Genomic DNA, 15,451 nt, shown 5'->3' on the forward strand with positions numbered 1-15,451 from the left:
TACATATCATTCAGTAACTCTATCTTTAATATCACACTGATGATTGTACATATCATCTGGTAACTCTATCTTTAATATCACACTGGTGATTGTACATATCATTCAGTAACTCTATCTTTAATATCACACTGGTAATTGTACATATCATTCAGTAACTCTATCTTTAATATCACACTGGTAATTGTACATATCATTCAGTAACTCTATCTTTAATATCACACTGGTGATTGTACATATCATTCAGTAACTCTATCTTTAATATCACACTGGTAATTGTACATATCATTCAGTAACTCTATCTTTAATATTGCACTGATGATTGTACATATCATCTGGTAACTCTATCTTTAATATCACACTAGTGATTGTACATATCATTCAGTAACTCTATCTTCAACATCACACTGATGATTGTACATATCATTCAGTAACTCTATCTTTAATATCACACTGATGATTGTACATATCATTCAGTAACTCTATCTTTAATATCACACTGGTGATTGTACATATCATTCAGTAACTCTCTCTTTAATATCACACTGGTGATTGTACATATCATTCAGTAACTCTATCTTTAATATCACACTGGTAATTGTACATATCATTCAGTAACTCTATCTTTAATATTGCACTGATGATTGTACATATCATCTGGTAACTCTATCTTTAATATCACACTAGTGATTGTACATATCATTCAGTAACTCTATCTTCAACATCACACTGATGATTGTACATATCATTCAGTAACTCTATCTTCAACATCACACTGATGATTGTACATATCATTCAGTAACTCTCTCTTTAATATCACACTGGTGATTGTACATATCATTCAGTAACTCTATCTTTAATATCACACTTGTGATTGTACATATCATTCAGTAACTTTATCTGTAACATCACACTGATGATTGTACATATTCAGTAACTCTATCTTTAACATCACACTGATGATTGTACATATTCAGTAACTCTATCTTTAACATCACACTGATGATTGTACATATTCAGTAACTCTATCTTTAATATCACACTGATGATTGTACATATTCAGTAACTCTATCTTTAACATCACACTGATGATTGTACATATTCAGTAACTCTATCTTTAACATCACACTGATGATTGTACATATTCAGTAACTCTATCTTTAATATCACACTGATGATTGTACATATTCAGTAACTCTATCTTTAACATCACACTGATGATTGTACATATTCAGTAACTCTATCTTTAACATCACACTGATGATTGTACATATTCAGTAACTCTATCTTTAATATCACACTGGTGATTGTACATATCATTCAGTAACTCTATCTTTAATATCACACTGGTGATTGTACATATCATTCAGTAACTCTATCTTTAATATCACACTGATGATTGTACATATCATTCAGTAACTCTATCTTTAATATCACACTGGTGATTGTACATATCATTCAGTAACTCTATCTTTAATATCACACTGGTGATTCTACATATCATTCAGTAACTCTATCTTTAATATCACACTGGTGATTCTACATATCATTTAGTAACTCTATCTTTAATATCACACTTGTGATTGTACATATCATTCAGTAACTTTATCTTTAATATCACACTGATGATTGTACATATCATTCAGTAACTCTATCTTTAATATCACACTGGTAATTGTACATATCATTCAGTAACTCTATCTTTAATATCACACTGATGATTGTACATATTCAGTAACTCTATCTTTAATATCACACTGGTGATTGTACATATCATTCAGTAACTCTATCTTTAATATCACACTGATGATTGTACATATTCAGTAACTCTATCTTTAATATCACACTGGTGATTGTACATATCATTCAGTAACTCTATCTTTAATATCACACTGGTGATTGTACATATCATTCAGTAACTCTATCTTTAATATCACACTGGTGATTGTACATATCATTCAGTAACTCTATCTTTAATATCACACTGATGATTGTACATATCATTCAGTAACTCTATCTTTAATATCACACTGATGATTGTACATATCATCTGGTAACTCTATCTTTAATATCACACTGATGATTGTACATATTCAGTAACTCTATCTTTAATATCACACTGATGATTGTACATATTCAGTAACTCTATCTTTAATATCACACTGGTGATTGTACATATCATTCAGTAACTCTATCTTTAATATCACACTGATGATTGTACATATTCAGTAACTCTATCTTTAATATCACACTGGTGATTGTACATATCATTCAGTAACTCTATCTTTAATATCACACTGGTGATTCTACATATCATTCAGTAACTCTATCTTTAATATCACACTGGTGATTGTACATATCATTCAGTAACTCTATCTTTAATATCACACTGATGATTGTACATATCATTCAGTAACTCTATCTTTAATATCACACTGATGATTGTACATATCATCTGGTAACTCTATCTTTAATATCACACTGATGATTGTACATATTCAGTAACTCTATCTTTAATATCACACTGATGATTGTACATATTCAGTAACTCTATCTTTAATATCACACTGGTGATTGTACATATCATTCAGTAACTCTATCTTTAATATCACACTGATGATTGTACATATTCAGTAACTCTATCTTTAATATCACACTGGTGATTGTACATATCATTCAGTAACTCTATCTTTAATATCACACTGGTGATTGTACATATCATTCAGTAACTCTATCTTTAATATCACACTGATGATTGTACATATTCAGTAACTCTATCTTTAATATCACACTGGTGATTGTACATATCATTCAGTAACTCTATCTTTAATATCACACTGGTGATTGTACATATCATTCAGTAACTCTATCTTTAATATCACACTGATGATTGTACATATCATTCAGTAACTCTATCTTTAATATCACACTGATGATTGTACATATCATCTGGTAACTCTATCTTTAATATCACACTGATGATTGTACATATTCAGTAACTCTATCTTTAATATCACACTGATGATTGTACATATTCAGTAACTCTATCTTTAATATCACACTGATGATTGTACATATCATTCAGTAACTCTATCTTCAACATCACACTGATGATTGTACATATCATTCAGTAACTCTCTCTTTAATATCACACTGGTGATTGTACATATCATTCAGTAACTCTATCTTTAATATCACACTTGTGATTGTACATATCATTCAGTAACTTTATCTGTAACATCACACTGATGATTGTACATATTCAGTAACTCTATCTTTAACATCACACTGATGATTGTACATATTCAGTAACTCTATCTTTAACATCACACTGATGATTGTACATATTCAGTAACTCTATCTTTAATATCACACTGATGATTGTACATATTCAGTAACTCTATCTTTAACATCACACTGATGATTGTACATATTCAGTAACTCTATCTTTAACATCACACTGATGATTGTACATATTCAGTAACTCTATCTTTAATATCACACTGATGATTGTACATATTCAGTAACTCTATCTTTAACATCACACTGATGATTGTACATATTCAGTAACTCTATCTTTAACATCACACTGATGATTGTACATATTCAGTAACTCTATCTTTAATATCACACTGGTGATTGTACATATCATTCAGTAACTCTATCTTTAATATCACACTGGTGATTGTACATATCATTCAGTAACTCTATCTTTAATATCACACTGATGATTGTACATATCATTCAGTAACTCTATCTTTAATATCACACTGGTGATTGTACATATCATTCAGTAACTCTATCTTTAATATCACACTGGTGATTCTACATATCATTCAGTAACTCTATCTTTAATATCACACTGGTGATTCTACATATCATTTAGTAACTCTATCTTTAATATCACACTTGTGATTGTACATATCATTCAGTAACTTTATCTTTAATATCACACTGATGATTGTACATATCATTCAGTAACTCTATCTTTAATATCACACTGGTAATTGTACATATCATTCAGTAACTCTATCTTTAATATCACACTGATGATTGTACATATTCAGTAACTCTATCTTTAATATCACACTGGTGATTGTACATATCATTCAGTAACTCTATCTTTAATATCACACTGATGATTGTACATATTCAGTAACTCTATCTTTAATATCACACTGGTGATTGTACATATCATTCAGTAACTCTATCTTTAATATCACACTGGTGATTGTACATATCATTCAGTAACTCTATCTTTAATATCACACTGGTGATTGTACATATCATTCAGTAACTCTATCTTTAATATCACACTGATGATTGTACATATCATTCAGTAACTCTATCTTTAATATCACACTGATGATTGTACATATCATCTGGTAACTCTATCTTTAATATCACACTGATGATTGTACATATTCAGTAACTCTATCTTTAATATCACACTGATGATTGTACATATTCAGTAACTCTATCTTTAATATCACACTGGTGATTGTACATATCATTCAGTAACTCTATCTTTAATATCACACTGATGATTGTACATATTCAGTAACTCTATCTTTAATATCACACTGGTGATTGTACATATCATTCAGTAACTCTATCTTTAATATCACACTGGTGATTCTACATATCATTCAGTAACTCTATCTTTAATATCACACTGGTGATTGTACATATCATTCAGTAACTCTATCTTTAATATCACACTGATGATTGTACATATCATTCAGTAACTCTATCTTTAATATCACACTGATGATTGTACATATCATCTGGTAACTCTATCTTTAATATCACACTGATGATTGTACATATTCAGTAACTCTATCTTTAATATCACACTGATGATTGTACATATTCAGTAACTCTATCTTTAATATCACACTGGTGATTGTACATATCATTCAGTAACTCTATCTTTAATATCACACTGATGATTGTACATATTCAGTAACTCTATCTTTAATATCACACTGGTGATTGTACATATCATTCAGTAACTCTATCTTTAATATCACACTGGTGATTGTACATATCATTCAGTAACTCTATCTTTAATATCACACTGATGATTGTACATATCATTCAGTAACTCTATCTTTAATATCACACTGATGATTGTACATATCATTCAGTAACTCTATCTTTAATATCACACTTGTGATTGTACATATCATTCAGTAACTTTATCTTTAACATCACACTGATGATTGTACATATTCAGTAACTCTATCTTTAACATCACACTGATGATTGTACATATTCAGTAACTCTATCTTTAATATCACACTGATGATTGTACATATCTTTCAGTAACTCTATCTTTAATATCACACTGGTGATTGTACATATCATTCAGTAACTCTATCTTTAATATCACACTGGTGATTGTACATATCATTCAGTAACTCTATCTTTAATATCACACTGGTGATTGTACATATCATTCAGTAACTCTATCTTTAATATCACACTGGTGATTGTACATATCATTCAGTAACTCTATCTTTAACATCACACTGATGATTGTACATATTCAGTAACTCTATCTTTAATATCACACTGATGATTGTACATATCTTTCAGTAACTCTATCTTTAATATCACACTGGTGATTGTACATATCATTCAGTAACTCTATCTTTAATATCACACTGGTGATTGTACATATCATTCAGTAACTCTATCTTTAATATCACACTGGTGATTGTACATATCATTCAGTAACTCTATCTTTAATATCACACTGATGATTGTACATATCTTTCAGTAACTCTATCTTTAATATCACACTGGTGATTGTACATATCATTCAGTAACTCTATCTTTAATATCACACTGGTGATTGTACATATCATTCAGTAACTCTATCTTCACAAGAAGTGTGCAGTGCAGAAGTTGAAACGCCACCTCTTTCTCTTTTTTTTTATATAAAAGTTTCTGTCTTTCATTCCTTCCCTCAATAGAATATCTTCATCCTGATGAACAGTGTTTCCTCAATCACAATGATATAATTATTCACAGCGCTATTATTGTCTCAGAAGAGCTAGATAGAGTTTTGTCAGTGAAGCATCGGTAAGGTTAGGTATAGAAGGTTTGAGAACTAGATGGCCCAATCCTAACAAAGAGATTGGTTCTTCTGTCATTATACAATCTCCAGTAGTTTGCATGTCCAGCAATCCCTGTGATTGTCTCCTTATTACCGTCCTTCCGTCAGTACAGAGAAAAATGAAACGTGATTTATCCAACCATATCATAAAGTGATTACGTTCTCGTATTTATAGGGTCAAGTAGTCGTTCAACGTATCACGTGATCGGTTTATTTTGCATATCCAAGTTAATATGAAGAGTCTTAATAATGTATATTTATAGACATTAATGCAATGGTCAGTCAATGTAATTCAACATATGATTATCCAGGTTTTTCCTCACATATGACTACTTTAATGCGATCGGATTTTCGGCCCGGCATGGCCAAGCGTATTTAGTCGGGCGACTCGTAATCTGGGGGTCGCGGGGTCGCATCCCGGTCGCGCCAAACATGCTCGCCCTCCCAGCCGTGGGGGCGTTGTAATGTGACGGTCAATCCCGTTATTCGTTGGTAAAAGAGTAGCTCAAGAGTTGGCGGTGGGTGGTGATGACTAGCTGCCTTCCCTCTAGTCTTACACTGCTAAATTAGGGACGGCTAGCACAGATAGCCCTCGAGTAGCTTTGTGCGAAATTCCAAAACAAACAAACAAGCGATCGGATTTTAAAATATGGATGTGTTTTTATCACCAGGTGGACCCGTCCGGACCGTTAGCCACGCTACACCGACTTCTTTTATCAACTGAGAGTATGGCTATGCTGAAACAGTGGCTGACGAACCATTGGTGGGAAGTGTTGTTATGCCTAACTGGAGCTGTCTTGTTTATGGTACGATATTTATATTTTCAAAGCAAATAGACAATGTTAAAAAAAAATTGTAATTCAGAGTTTGTGAGACTGTTCAGCCGAGAAAACAGTTTAAACTTGACATTTGGTATTTAAATGACATGTTAAACAGCATTGTTTTTATTTAATATTAACATTTTTCTCTAGTACTTTATACTTCTGTTTCTTTTTATTTCGAGTAACAATAGGTGAATCACTTGATAAAGTTTTATTTAAAGACAAAACTTAGTAGTAACAGGTCGGTCACTCTATAAACTTTATATTTGTAATACCATATGACATTAACCATATTTCACAGCCTATTTATTATAATAATACTCAGTTTTGTCTGCTCTGAAAATGCGCGCGCATCTTAATATCTGAGCCCGGCATGGCCATACGGTTAGGGCACTTGACTCGTAATCTGAGGTTCGCGGGTTCGAATCACCGTCACACCAAACATGCTCGCCCTTTCAGCTGTGGGAATGTCATAATGTTTCGGTCAGTCCCAATTTTCGTTGGTCAACGCGTAGCTCAAGAGTTGTTGGTGGGTGGTGATGACTAGCTGTTTTCCTCTAGTCTTTCACTGCTAAATTAGAGACGGCCAGCGGAGATAGCCCACATGTAGCTTTGTCCGAAATTCAAACCAAACCTTATAATCTAAATACAACAGTTCATTAATCTTGCAACGCAAAATGTATAAAACACAACAGAAACCAGATAACATTACACGGACATGATCCTGAAAATGGCATAAATAATAAACAAGCAAACAACACGGAAACATGAAATAAAGAGAATCTAAGTTCCGAAGCTGAAAGAATTATTAAAAGTATCTAAGTGCGCATGCGCTCACATTTCAGTCCAATGTACATAACCAAAATGTGGACGCAAATATACTTTGGTAGATATGTTGTATAACAACTTACTGAAATTATATCAAAGTTTTTTAGTTCGTAGAATAACGTTATATGTTTAGTTATAGATGACATTGCGGTAAAATTTATCCCTAACTAAACTAAAAGAAAAAACAATACAAGTTACAGTGTTAATTTATATCGAGTACAAGTCGTACTTAATAAAGGCTTAACTAATGTTAGGCCTAAGACAAATGGACTTTACAGATTTCGGTGTCTGCAGTTAGAATTATTTTGTGCTATACCAGAAATGCTTTAGTCTAAGTAGCACTCACTTTTAAAACTTGGTAGATTTCCATGCTGGGGAAACATTACTGAAAACTTACTGACATATAAGTCCACAAAAACATTAACGGCGATTTCCTCAATGCAGTTTTTAACAGTTAAATTTAGCGCGACAACTGCGCCATTTAAGCCACTAATGACATGAAATCTAGCACAGTTATTAATATTATACTATAGCTTGATTTTTTTTAAATTCAGAAATATTTACCTTTTGTCTTGTTATGAGTTTAATTACCACTAATGAACACATTGATTAAAATTACTTATCAGTAGTTCGTTAACATTGGAGAAAATTTATATTTTTTAAAATTCAAGCTATGAGGATGTTCACGTGTATATTATCTATCTTCACACGTTTTTATCATTCCTATGTAAAGTTATGATACTAAAACTGTTTATGTCTTGATCCTGCCGAATTAATTATGCATTTGATATATATGACTGAAAATGTATCTCCATGGACTGCGATAATATATTTCTCTTTTAACATGTAAATTTTCCCAGTTTTAAGGATCAGTGCTACCTTAATGAATTACTGTTCCAATAAAAATACTGATTTATCTGCAAATGCTTTGCGAGTCTCTGCTGATATATATATCGTTTATCGTTAGTTTCGACTCAACATTAATATAATCAACTTCACGTGAAAGCTTGGAGAATAATATACCTATAGAACTTTGTTTCTCTAAAAGTATTAACAAGGTGAGTTGGGTGTGGCCTAGAAGTTAATATTTGGAGCAGCTGATCAAAGGAGTTGAGGTTCGAAACGTAACGTTCCTGAACATCCTATACACTGTGGCATGGCAAAACATCATGTGACGGCGAGTGCTGCTTCCTGACTGCTCTCTTCCTAGTCAGTCACTCAAAAATAGGGGCAATCGAACGTGAACAATACGGGTCACTTGTGTTTTGTTTCTTTCAGCTTCTAAATCTTTTAATGAAGAACGGCTGTCTCTATTTGTCAGTTGCCTGGAGGACGAATTATTGTTCATTACATCAATCTTGCACGAAGCAAACTTGTAATAATAAGGTTCTAATTATTTTTTATACTAGGTTTTGTCAGTGAAAGTGTTTGGGAAAAGTTCGAAAAGTAAAAGGAAAGCGTACTGCGAGGTTTCCAACCCCCTAGCGTCGAGGAGCAATTCTATTGTATGTCCTGGTATAAATCCGGCTGTGGTTAAGAGTCGAACACAGACTGTAGCCTCCACCCAGGGATTCCCAGTAACTATAGCTCACACAAGCTCTACCGAGCCAGTTACTTCGAACTTTGTCAAAACTACCGTGACCTTTCGACCACTTGACCGCCCATTTTCAAACCATGGTATGGGTTGGGTTTGACCATAGGAATCTAAATCATTAATAACAAGCGAAGTAATGTTAGCAATGCAGATGAGAAATAAACTGAACAAGTGATATTCACGTTTTCTTTGGAAAGAGACAATTTATTATATGTATATATATATATGAACTAGGCTTAACTCGAAGAATTCTTGGTCAAACACTGTTAAAAATTGCCTAAACAGAGCGAACCAGATTGTTTTTATATGTTTTGTGGAACTTGCGATGGTGTAATCGAACTATATATTTTTTGTTCATGTTTGTTAGTATACAAAGATGTAGATACGTGAATGGACTGCGACCAACATGACTTTGACAATTGTGAAGTTTTCAGAATCCACAGTTTTACCAATAAGCAGCATATTTTTTCAATTACGATATAACACGACTTTATAAAATCTCTGTATTACAAAAGGATTGTTTTCAACTGTTCTTTTAGGCCCAGTGTGGTTAGCGTGCCACACTGAAGATCCGAGGGTCCATGGTTCGTGTCTTGTTGTAGCAAAAGTGAAAGTTGTGCTTTGCACTTTATGACTGTGAGTACGTTATAAAAGTAACGGTCATATCCCACTTTTTGATTAGAGTAACTCACAAGCTGGCAGTTGGTACTGTTGACTTACTAGCTGCCTTATCTCTAACTTCTAAAGTCTAAACTGAACATTAGGGACGATTAGTGCAGTTAAGCCTTTTTATAATATCAGATACAAACTACCAAAACATTTTTTTTCAAACCATGTAAAGTTTGCAGTACAGACAAAATATATACTTTTTGTAAAAAAAAATTAATTTGAACAGTACCGTGTATTAATTATATTCCTAAAATTGTATTTACGGTAACTGTAATGGAGAACTTATATAAAACAAAACAGCAACAGAGAACATTTTCACTGATTGAACTGATTTTGTTTGTTGAAAGGAATCTTAAATATATGGAGATACGCTGGAAAAGTCTTAGCCTATTAAATGTATTAAAAAAATATTTATTTCTCATTATCATGTGAGACACCACTGGCAAGAGAATGTCGAAATAATAAACTGTGTCATTATAAATGTAAAAACGGCTGGTATGGATAGAGAAATCACTATGCAGAGGAGCGAACAACGTTTCGACTATCTTCAGTCATCGTCAGGTTCACAAAGAAAGAAAGAGGTAATTGACCGATAGCTGACCACATGTTTGAAGGCGGTTGTGTAATTGAGTGTAGGAGTGCAGAGGGCGTGCTTAGATGTTGGATTATATTATTAATATAGGTATAAAGGTGTTCCTTTGTATTGGTTTATTTTGGGCTTGAGTTGTTGTACGAGTAAGGCTTCTCTAATTTTGCTATAGGTCAGTTACCTCTTTCTTTCTTTGTGAACCTGACGATGACCGAATAAGGTCGAAACGGTGTTCGCTCCTCTACATAGTGCTTTCCCTATCCATACCTGGCCTAGCGCGTTAAGGCGTGCGCTTCGTAATCTGAGGGTCGCGGGTTCGCATCCCGGTCGCGCCAAACATGCTCGCCCTCCCAGCCGTGGGGGCGTTATAATGTGACGGTCAATCCTACTATTCGTTGGTAAAAGAGTAGCCCAAGAGTTGGCGGTGGGTGGTGATGACTAGCTGCCTTCCCTCTAGTCTTACACTACTAAATTAGGGACGGCTAGCACAGATAGCCCTCGAGTAGCTTTGTGCGAAATTCCAAAAAACCAAACCAACCCTATCCATACCAGCCATTTTTTACATATATAATTTTCTCTACAAGTGGGTTTTCTCGTCGTCACGGATTATTGTGTCATTATTAAAAAACAAAAACAAGAGCAGATTGTTTCCAGCAAATAAAAATGCAGCAAGGCAAGGAACTGATTTCTGTTAGGTAATTACATATAAGTATTATAGACGTATATCAGATTATACAGTTTGTAAGGGTGTATATAATACTTGGTCTCCAGCGAGCACACGCAACACAAATCAACAAGGACCAATTGCAGCGCCATCACTTGGCTTAAATCTAATCTAACAGTGGTAATACCTGACTGCCAAATAATACTGATAAATCTTTATACCGTCAGTCACAAAAATATTGAAAAGAAGCCTTAGAAAAAAATTATCGATCAGTTTGTTGGTTGAGCAAGTGATCCACACGTTCCTGTTTTCATGTTTGATATACAGTTTAACTTACGTTTCATTCGCTGATTTTGCCATTTCTTTTTCAACAAAAAAGCTTACTTTACAAAACAAAGTAGGGATCATCCATTTATGAAAACAAATGTCCCAAGACGCAACGTAAGGGGTGATATAAAAATCGGCGTCACTGTGATACTTCTCCCCTTACCGAAATGTGTACCGTTGGTATTATGACACATTAATTTATGTGTTCACCACGGGGAATCGAATTCCGAATTTTAGTGTTGTAAGTCTCTATTAACACTTCAGCCAATTTTGTAACAAAGTAGACAAGAGACACAAATATGACTTCGAGGTTTTACGTAACTGATACACCCTCTCAAATGATCTTAGTGGTTAACTTCTAGGGTCGTCATTTTGGAGTTATGCTTGGCATAGCCAGTTGGTTAGGGCGCTCGACTCGTAATATCTGAGGGTGGCGGGTTCGAATCCCAGTCACACCAAACATGTTCGCCCTTTTAGCCGTGAGGGCGTTATAATGTTCGGTCAATTCCACTATTCTTTGGTAAAAGAGTAGCCCAAGAGTTCGCGGTGGGTGGTGATGGCTAGCTCTCTTTCTTCTAGCCTTACGCTGTTAAATTAGAAATGACTAATGCAGATGGCCTTCGTGTGTCTTTGCGCAAATTCAAAAACAGATAAACATTTGGGAGTCTAGCTCCTGTGCTCGTGGAGGAGGCCAGTATTGCAAATTTTGTGAAACATTTTTAGTTAGGTTGGATTAATGCGTGTACATAAGTGGTACCATAGCGTAGGGTCCCCATCTGAAGTAACGGGGGAGGGAGCACGCAAGTACAGCCTTTATAATTCATCCTCATCAAGTGACGCTAATGTTAAGTTCTCTATTAATGTTTCTATAACGAATCGTTGTTAACCTATATATGCCCCTTACCTTGACCATCAATGATTCAGCGATAAGTCTGTAGGCTTATGACTGTAAAAACCGGGTTCCGATACCTATGGTAGAAAGAGCAGAAAGCCCAATATGTGGTTTTACGTTTAACCGTAACGAAACCAAATAAAATACATACATAAAAGTAAGACGTTAAAAGTAAGTCTATGTGGAAAGTTTCACCCAGTACTGTAAAGTTTTAAATACGTACCAATCCTCATCTCTCTCTTTGTTCCCCAACTTTCAGCGGTAAACTACTTTAAATCGGGGATTCGATTCTTCCCCTTGGTGGACCAATACCCAACCCAATGTGTGGCTTTGTATTAAGATGGAAAACAATTTCCGTAATACGAAAAGTTAAACTAAAAGAAAACCTTTCATCAGAAAACCACTATTAACAAATAGTTTATTTTGATTTTATAAATATTATGAAAGGCGTTAGTGATACTTAAATAATGTTGTCCAGTTGTTTTCTAATTGTGAACATATTTTGTCATTCTAACCCTAGCCCTTAACTGTTACTTATATCCACAGAGCCCACATTACAGAGTATAGTGCTGTATAAATGTTCATCTGTTTGCACAATGAATAGTCATTTATTTATGAAATCATTTATATAATCTCTTTTCCGAAGTGGTTACGTGATTACAAATAAAAAGTCTATATTTGTCACCACTCTTGTGATTGTATGAAATGAATCTATGAAATACCTTGATCATGTTTTTTAAAAATATTTTCATCAGTGCTTCAGGTACAAGAAAGATGTTTTTTTAAAAAAAATCATATTTATATACATATGGATCATGTTTATAGTTCGCCTCCCGTTACCATAAACCCGTGCTTTTCATTCTGGGGCTTTAGGTGAATTATAAGAACGACTGTCAAATGCAATTATTCTGTAAGAATTACCCAAGAGTTGGCGAAGGGTGCTGTTGATTACCTGCCTTCCCTCTAGCAGTTTGGAATTAGGGTTGGCTAGTATAGATGACCCTTGTGTAGCTTTGCGCAGATATCTGAAACAAACAAACTATTATGGTATAGGCATGCGAGATAAGTTATATGATCACTGCTTTAGTTTTGGTGTGTATTTTTGAAAGTGGAATTTGTCGTTTCTTTTGGTCTAATTCAGGTCCATGCGTTAATAGTTTATAGCTTACCGTGTCTCAACATAAAATCACAATATTTACCAAGTATTTTCTGCTCTTCCGCTGTAATAAATAATAGAACTTAATTAAGACAACAAGAAAAAACCGCGAAATATTTAATTATCGGTTACAATAACGAGAAGTCCACTGACGGAATGAATTTGCTTTCGGAAAGTTTGTTAAACAACTATGTTTTCTGGGGGCGTGTTAAAGGTACCGTTTCATTAAAATTATGTTAAAAATTAACCTTTTAATAATAATACATTTCACAGGAGCTTCATAGAAAGATATTACACTAATGTGAAAATATAGATTTGTATACGATGAAGATGTCTTTTTTCAATAATATAATATCGAATTATTAGTTGTTAATATATTTAAATTATTTTTACGTTGCTGCCTCGTTGTGTAATTCTTTTATGAATAGTTTCCTTAAAAAAATATTTGCTTTATTCATAGAAAATGTTTCATCAAAGCTAAGCGAGAAAATATATTTTAAGAAATAAATATTAATTGAAACCATATTATAATTTTGGTTGAAGTTTCAATTTGTAATAATTTATTCGATGCTTGTCTTTGTCTGTTTATACACGTTAGTTGGATTGAAAATCTTTTGAATGCATTAAACAAATGATTTTATAAATACCATCTAGACATTGTTACCACTCTAAACGTTGTTAACTGTTTTGTAAAACAAATTAAACTGCAATTTCTTAGGTTTTAGTAGGAAAGTGATTTTATAAATATTGTTAACAATGATTTGTATGTTGTGGTTTGTACAATGATAAACTATGGTTGTTCAGTGGTGACAATGTGTACAATGATAAACTATGGTTGTTCAGTGGTGTTATGAATATGTGTAAACATTAAAGTTTTGTTGTAAAATAATGTTAAACACTGCAGGTTTCTTTTAATATGGAGCTCAGTTTGAAAGTGGTTCTAAATGAGTTTGAACAGTTATAATTAACATGAACATCTGAAACGTTAAATACATTATTTATAACAGAAATATTACAATGATAAAAACAGTAGATGTGTTTTCTGAGGCTTTAGTTTTAACAAATGTAAATGTTATAATTGCTCTTAGAGACAATAAAAATGGCATTTGATGCGGGAGTTTGAAACTTATCTTGACTATACTATGGTTAGTCTATGTTTTTCATTTTGTTTAAAGACACGTGCTTTTAAAACTGAAACGTTGTGTAAATATGATTATATATATTTATTTATTGTTTCATGCCGTCAGTTAATGTATTTCAGCTTTGATTTAAATTTGAAAAGTTGCTGTAATAAAGTGTTTTTCAAAAATATCTCAAGGAACACAAGTGATTATTATTTCTAGATACATTTGTACCTAATATATCTTACTTCTCAAAACCTAATGTTATTTCATTATACCCAAGGACTGTATTAAAGTTTAGTGGGGCCCTAGGCCGAGGTAACATTTAGGAACATTAATAACTACTCACTTTTGCCTCTGTTCTGCTAGTTTTGTGAACCTTAATTTGTTTTACTTCGGTGGCCGGCGGGACCATAGATGGCCTACATATTAATCCGGTACTGATTATAACCATTGCATGGAAACCATTCCCTGGAGTGAATATCAGCTCCTGTGAATAACTGTATAATCTTTATTTGATGAGTAGATAGATGTTTTGATTAATGAACGTGGTTTTATTTTTAATTACACAAGATTTGAAAGTTCGTTCAGGATACGTGTTCTATAAAGAGAGATGAATGATAGCAAATAAAGAACATAAAACAATCTTTACACATTATAATAACAAGT

General features: G+C 33.3%; 1 protein-coding gene across 1 annotated transcript in view; it reads left to right on the forward strand.

Moving 5' to 3' along the window:
- LOC143237556 (disintegrin and metalloproteinase domain-containing protein 10-like) overlaps nucleotides 1-14,970 on the forward strand; it is a 73,006-nt gene extending 58,036 nt beyond the window's left edge. Inside the window, exons 11-12 of the mRNA XM_076476960.1 lie at nucleotides 6,793-6,927; nucleotides 9,180-14,970. Of these exons, the coding sequence (XP_076333075.1) occupies nucleotides 6,793-6,927; nucleotides 9,180-9,464 (420 nt within the window). The 3' untranslated portion in view covers nucleotides 9,465-14,970. The remainder of the gene's footprint in view (nucleotides 1-6,792; nucleotides 6,928-9,179) is intronic.
- Nucleotides 14,971-15,451: the final 481 nt, after the last annotated feature.

The sequence above is a fragment of the Tachypleus tridentatus genome, chromosome 2 (genome assembly GCF_004210375.1).
Source record: "Tachypleus tridentatus isolate NWPU-2018 chromosome 2, ASM421037v1, whole genome shotgun sequence".
Classification (NCBI taxonomy): domain Eukaryota; kingdom Metazoa; phylum Arthropoda; class Merostomata; order Xiphosura; family Limulidae; genus Tachypleus; species Tachypleus tridentatus.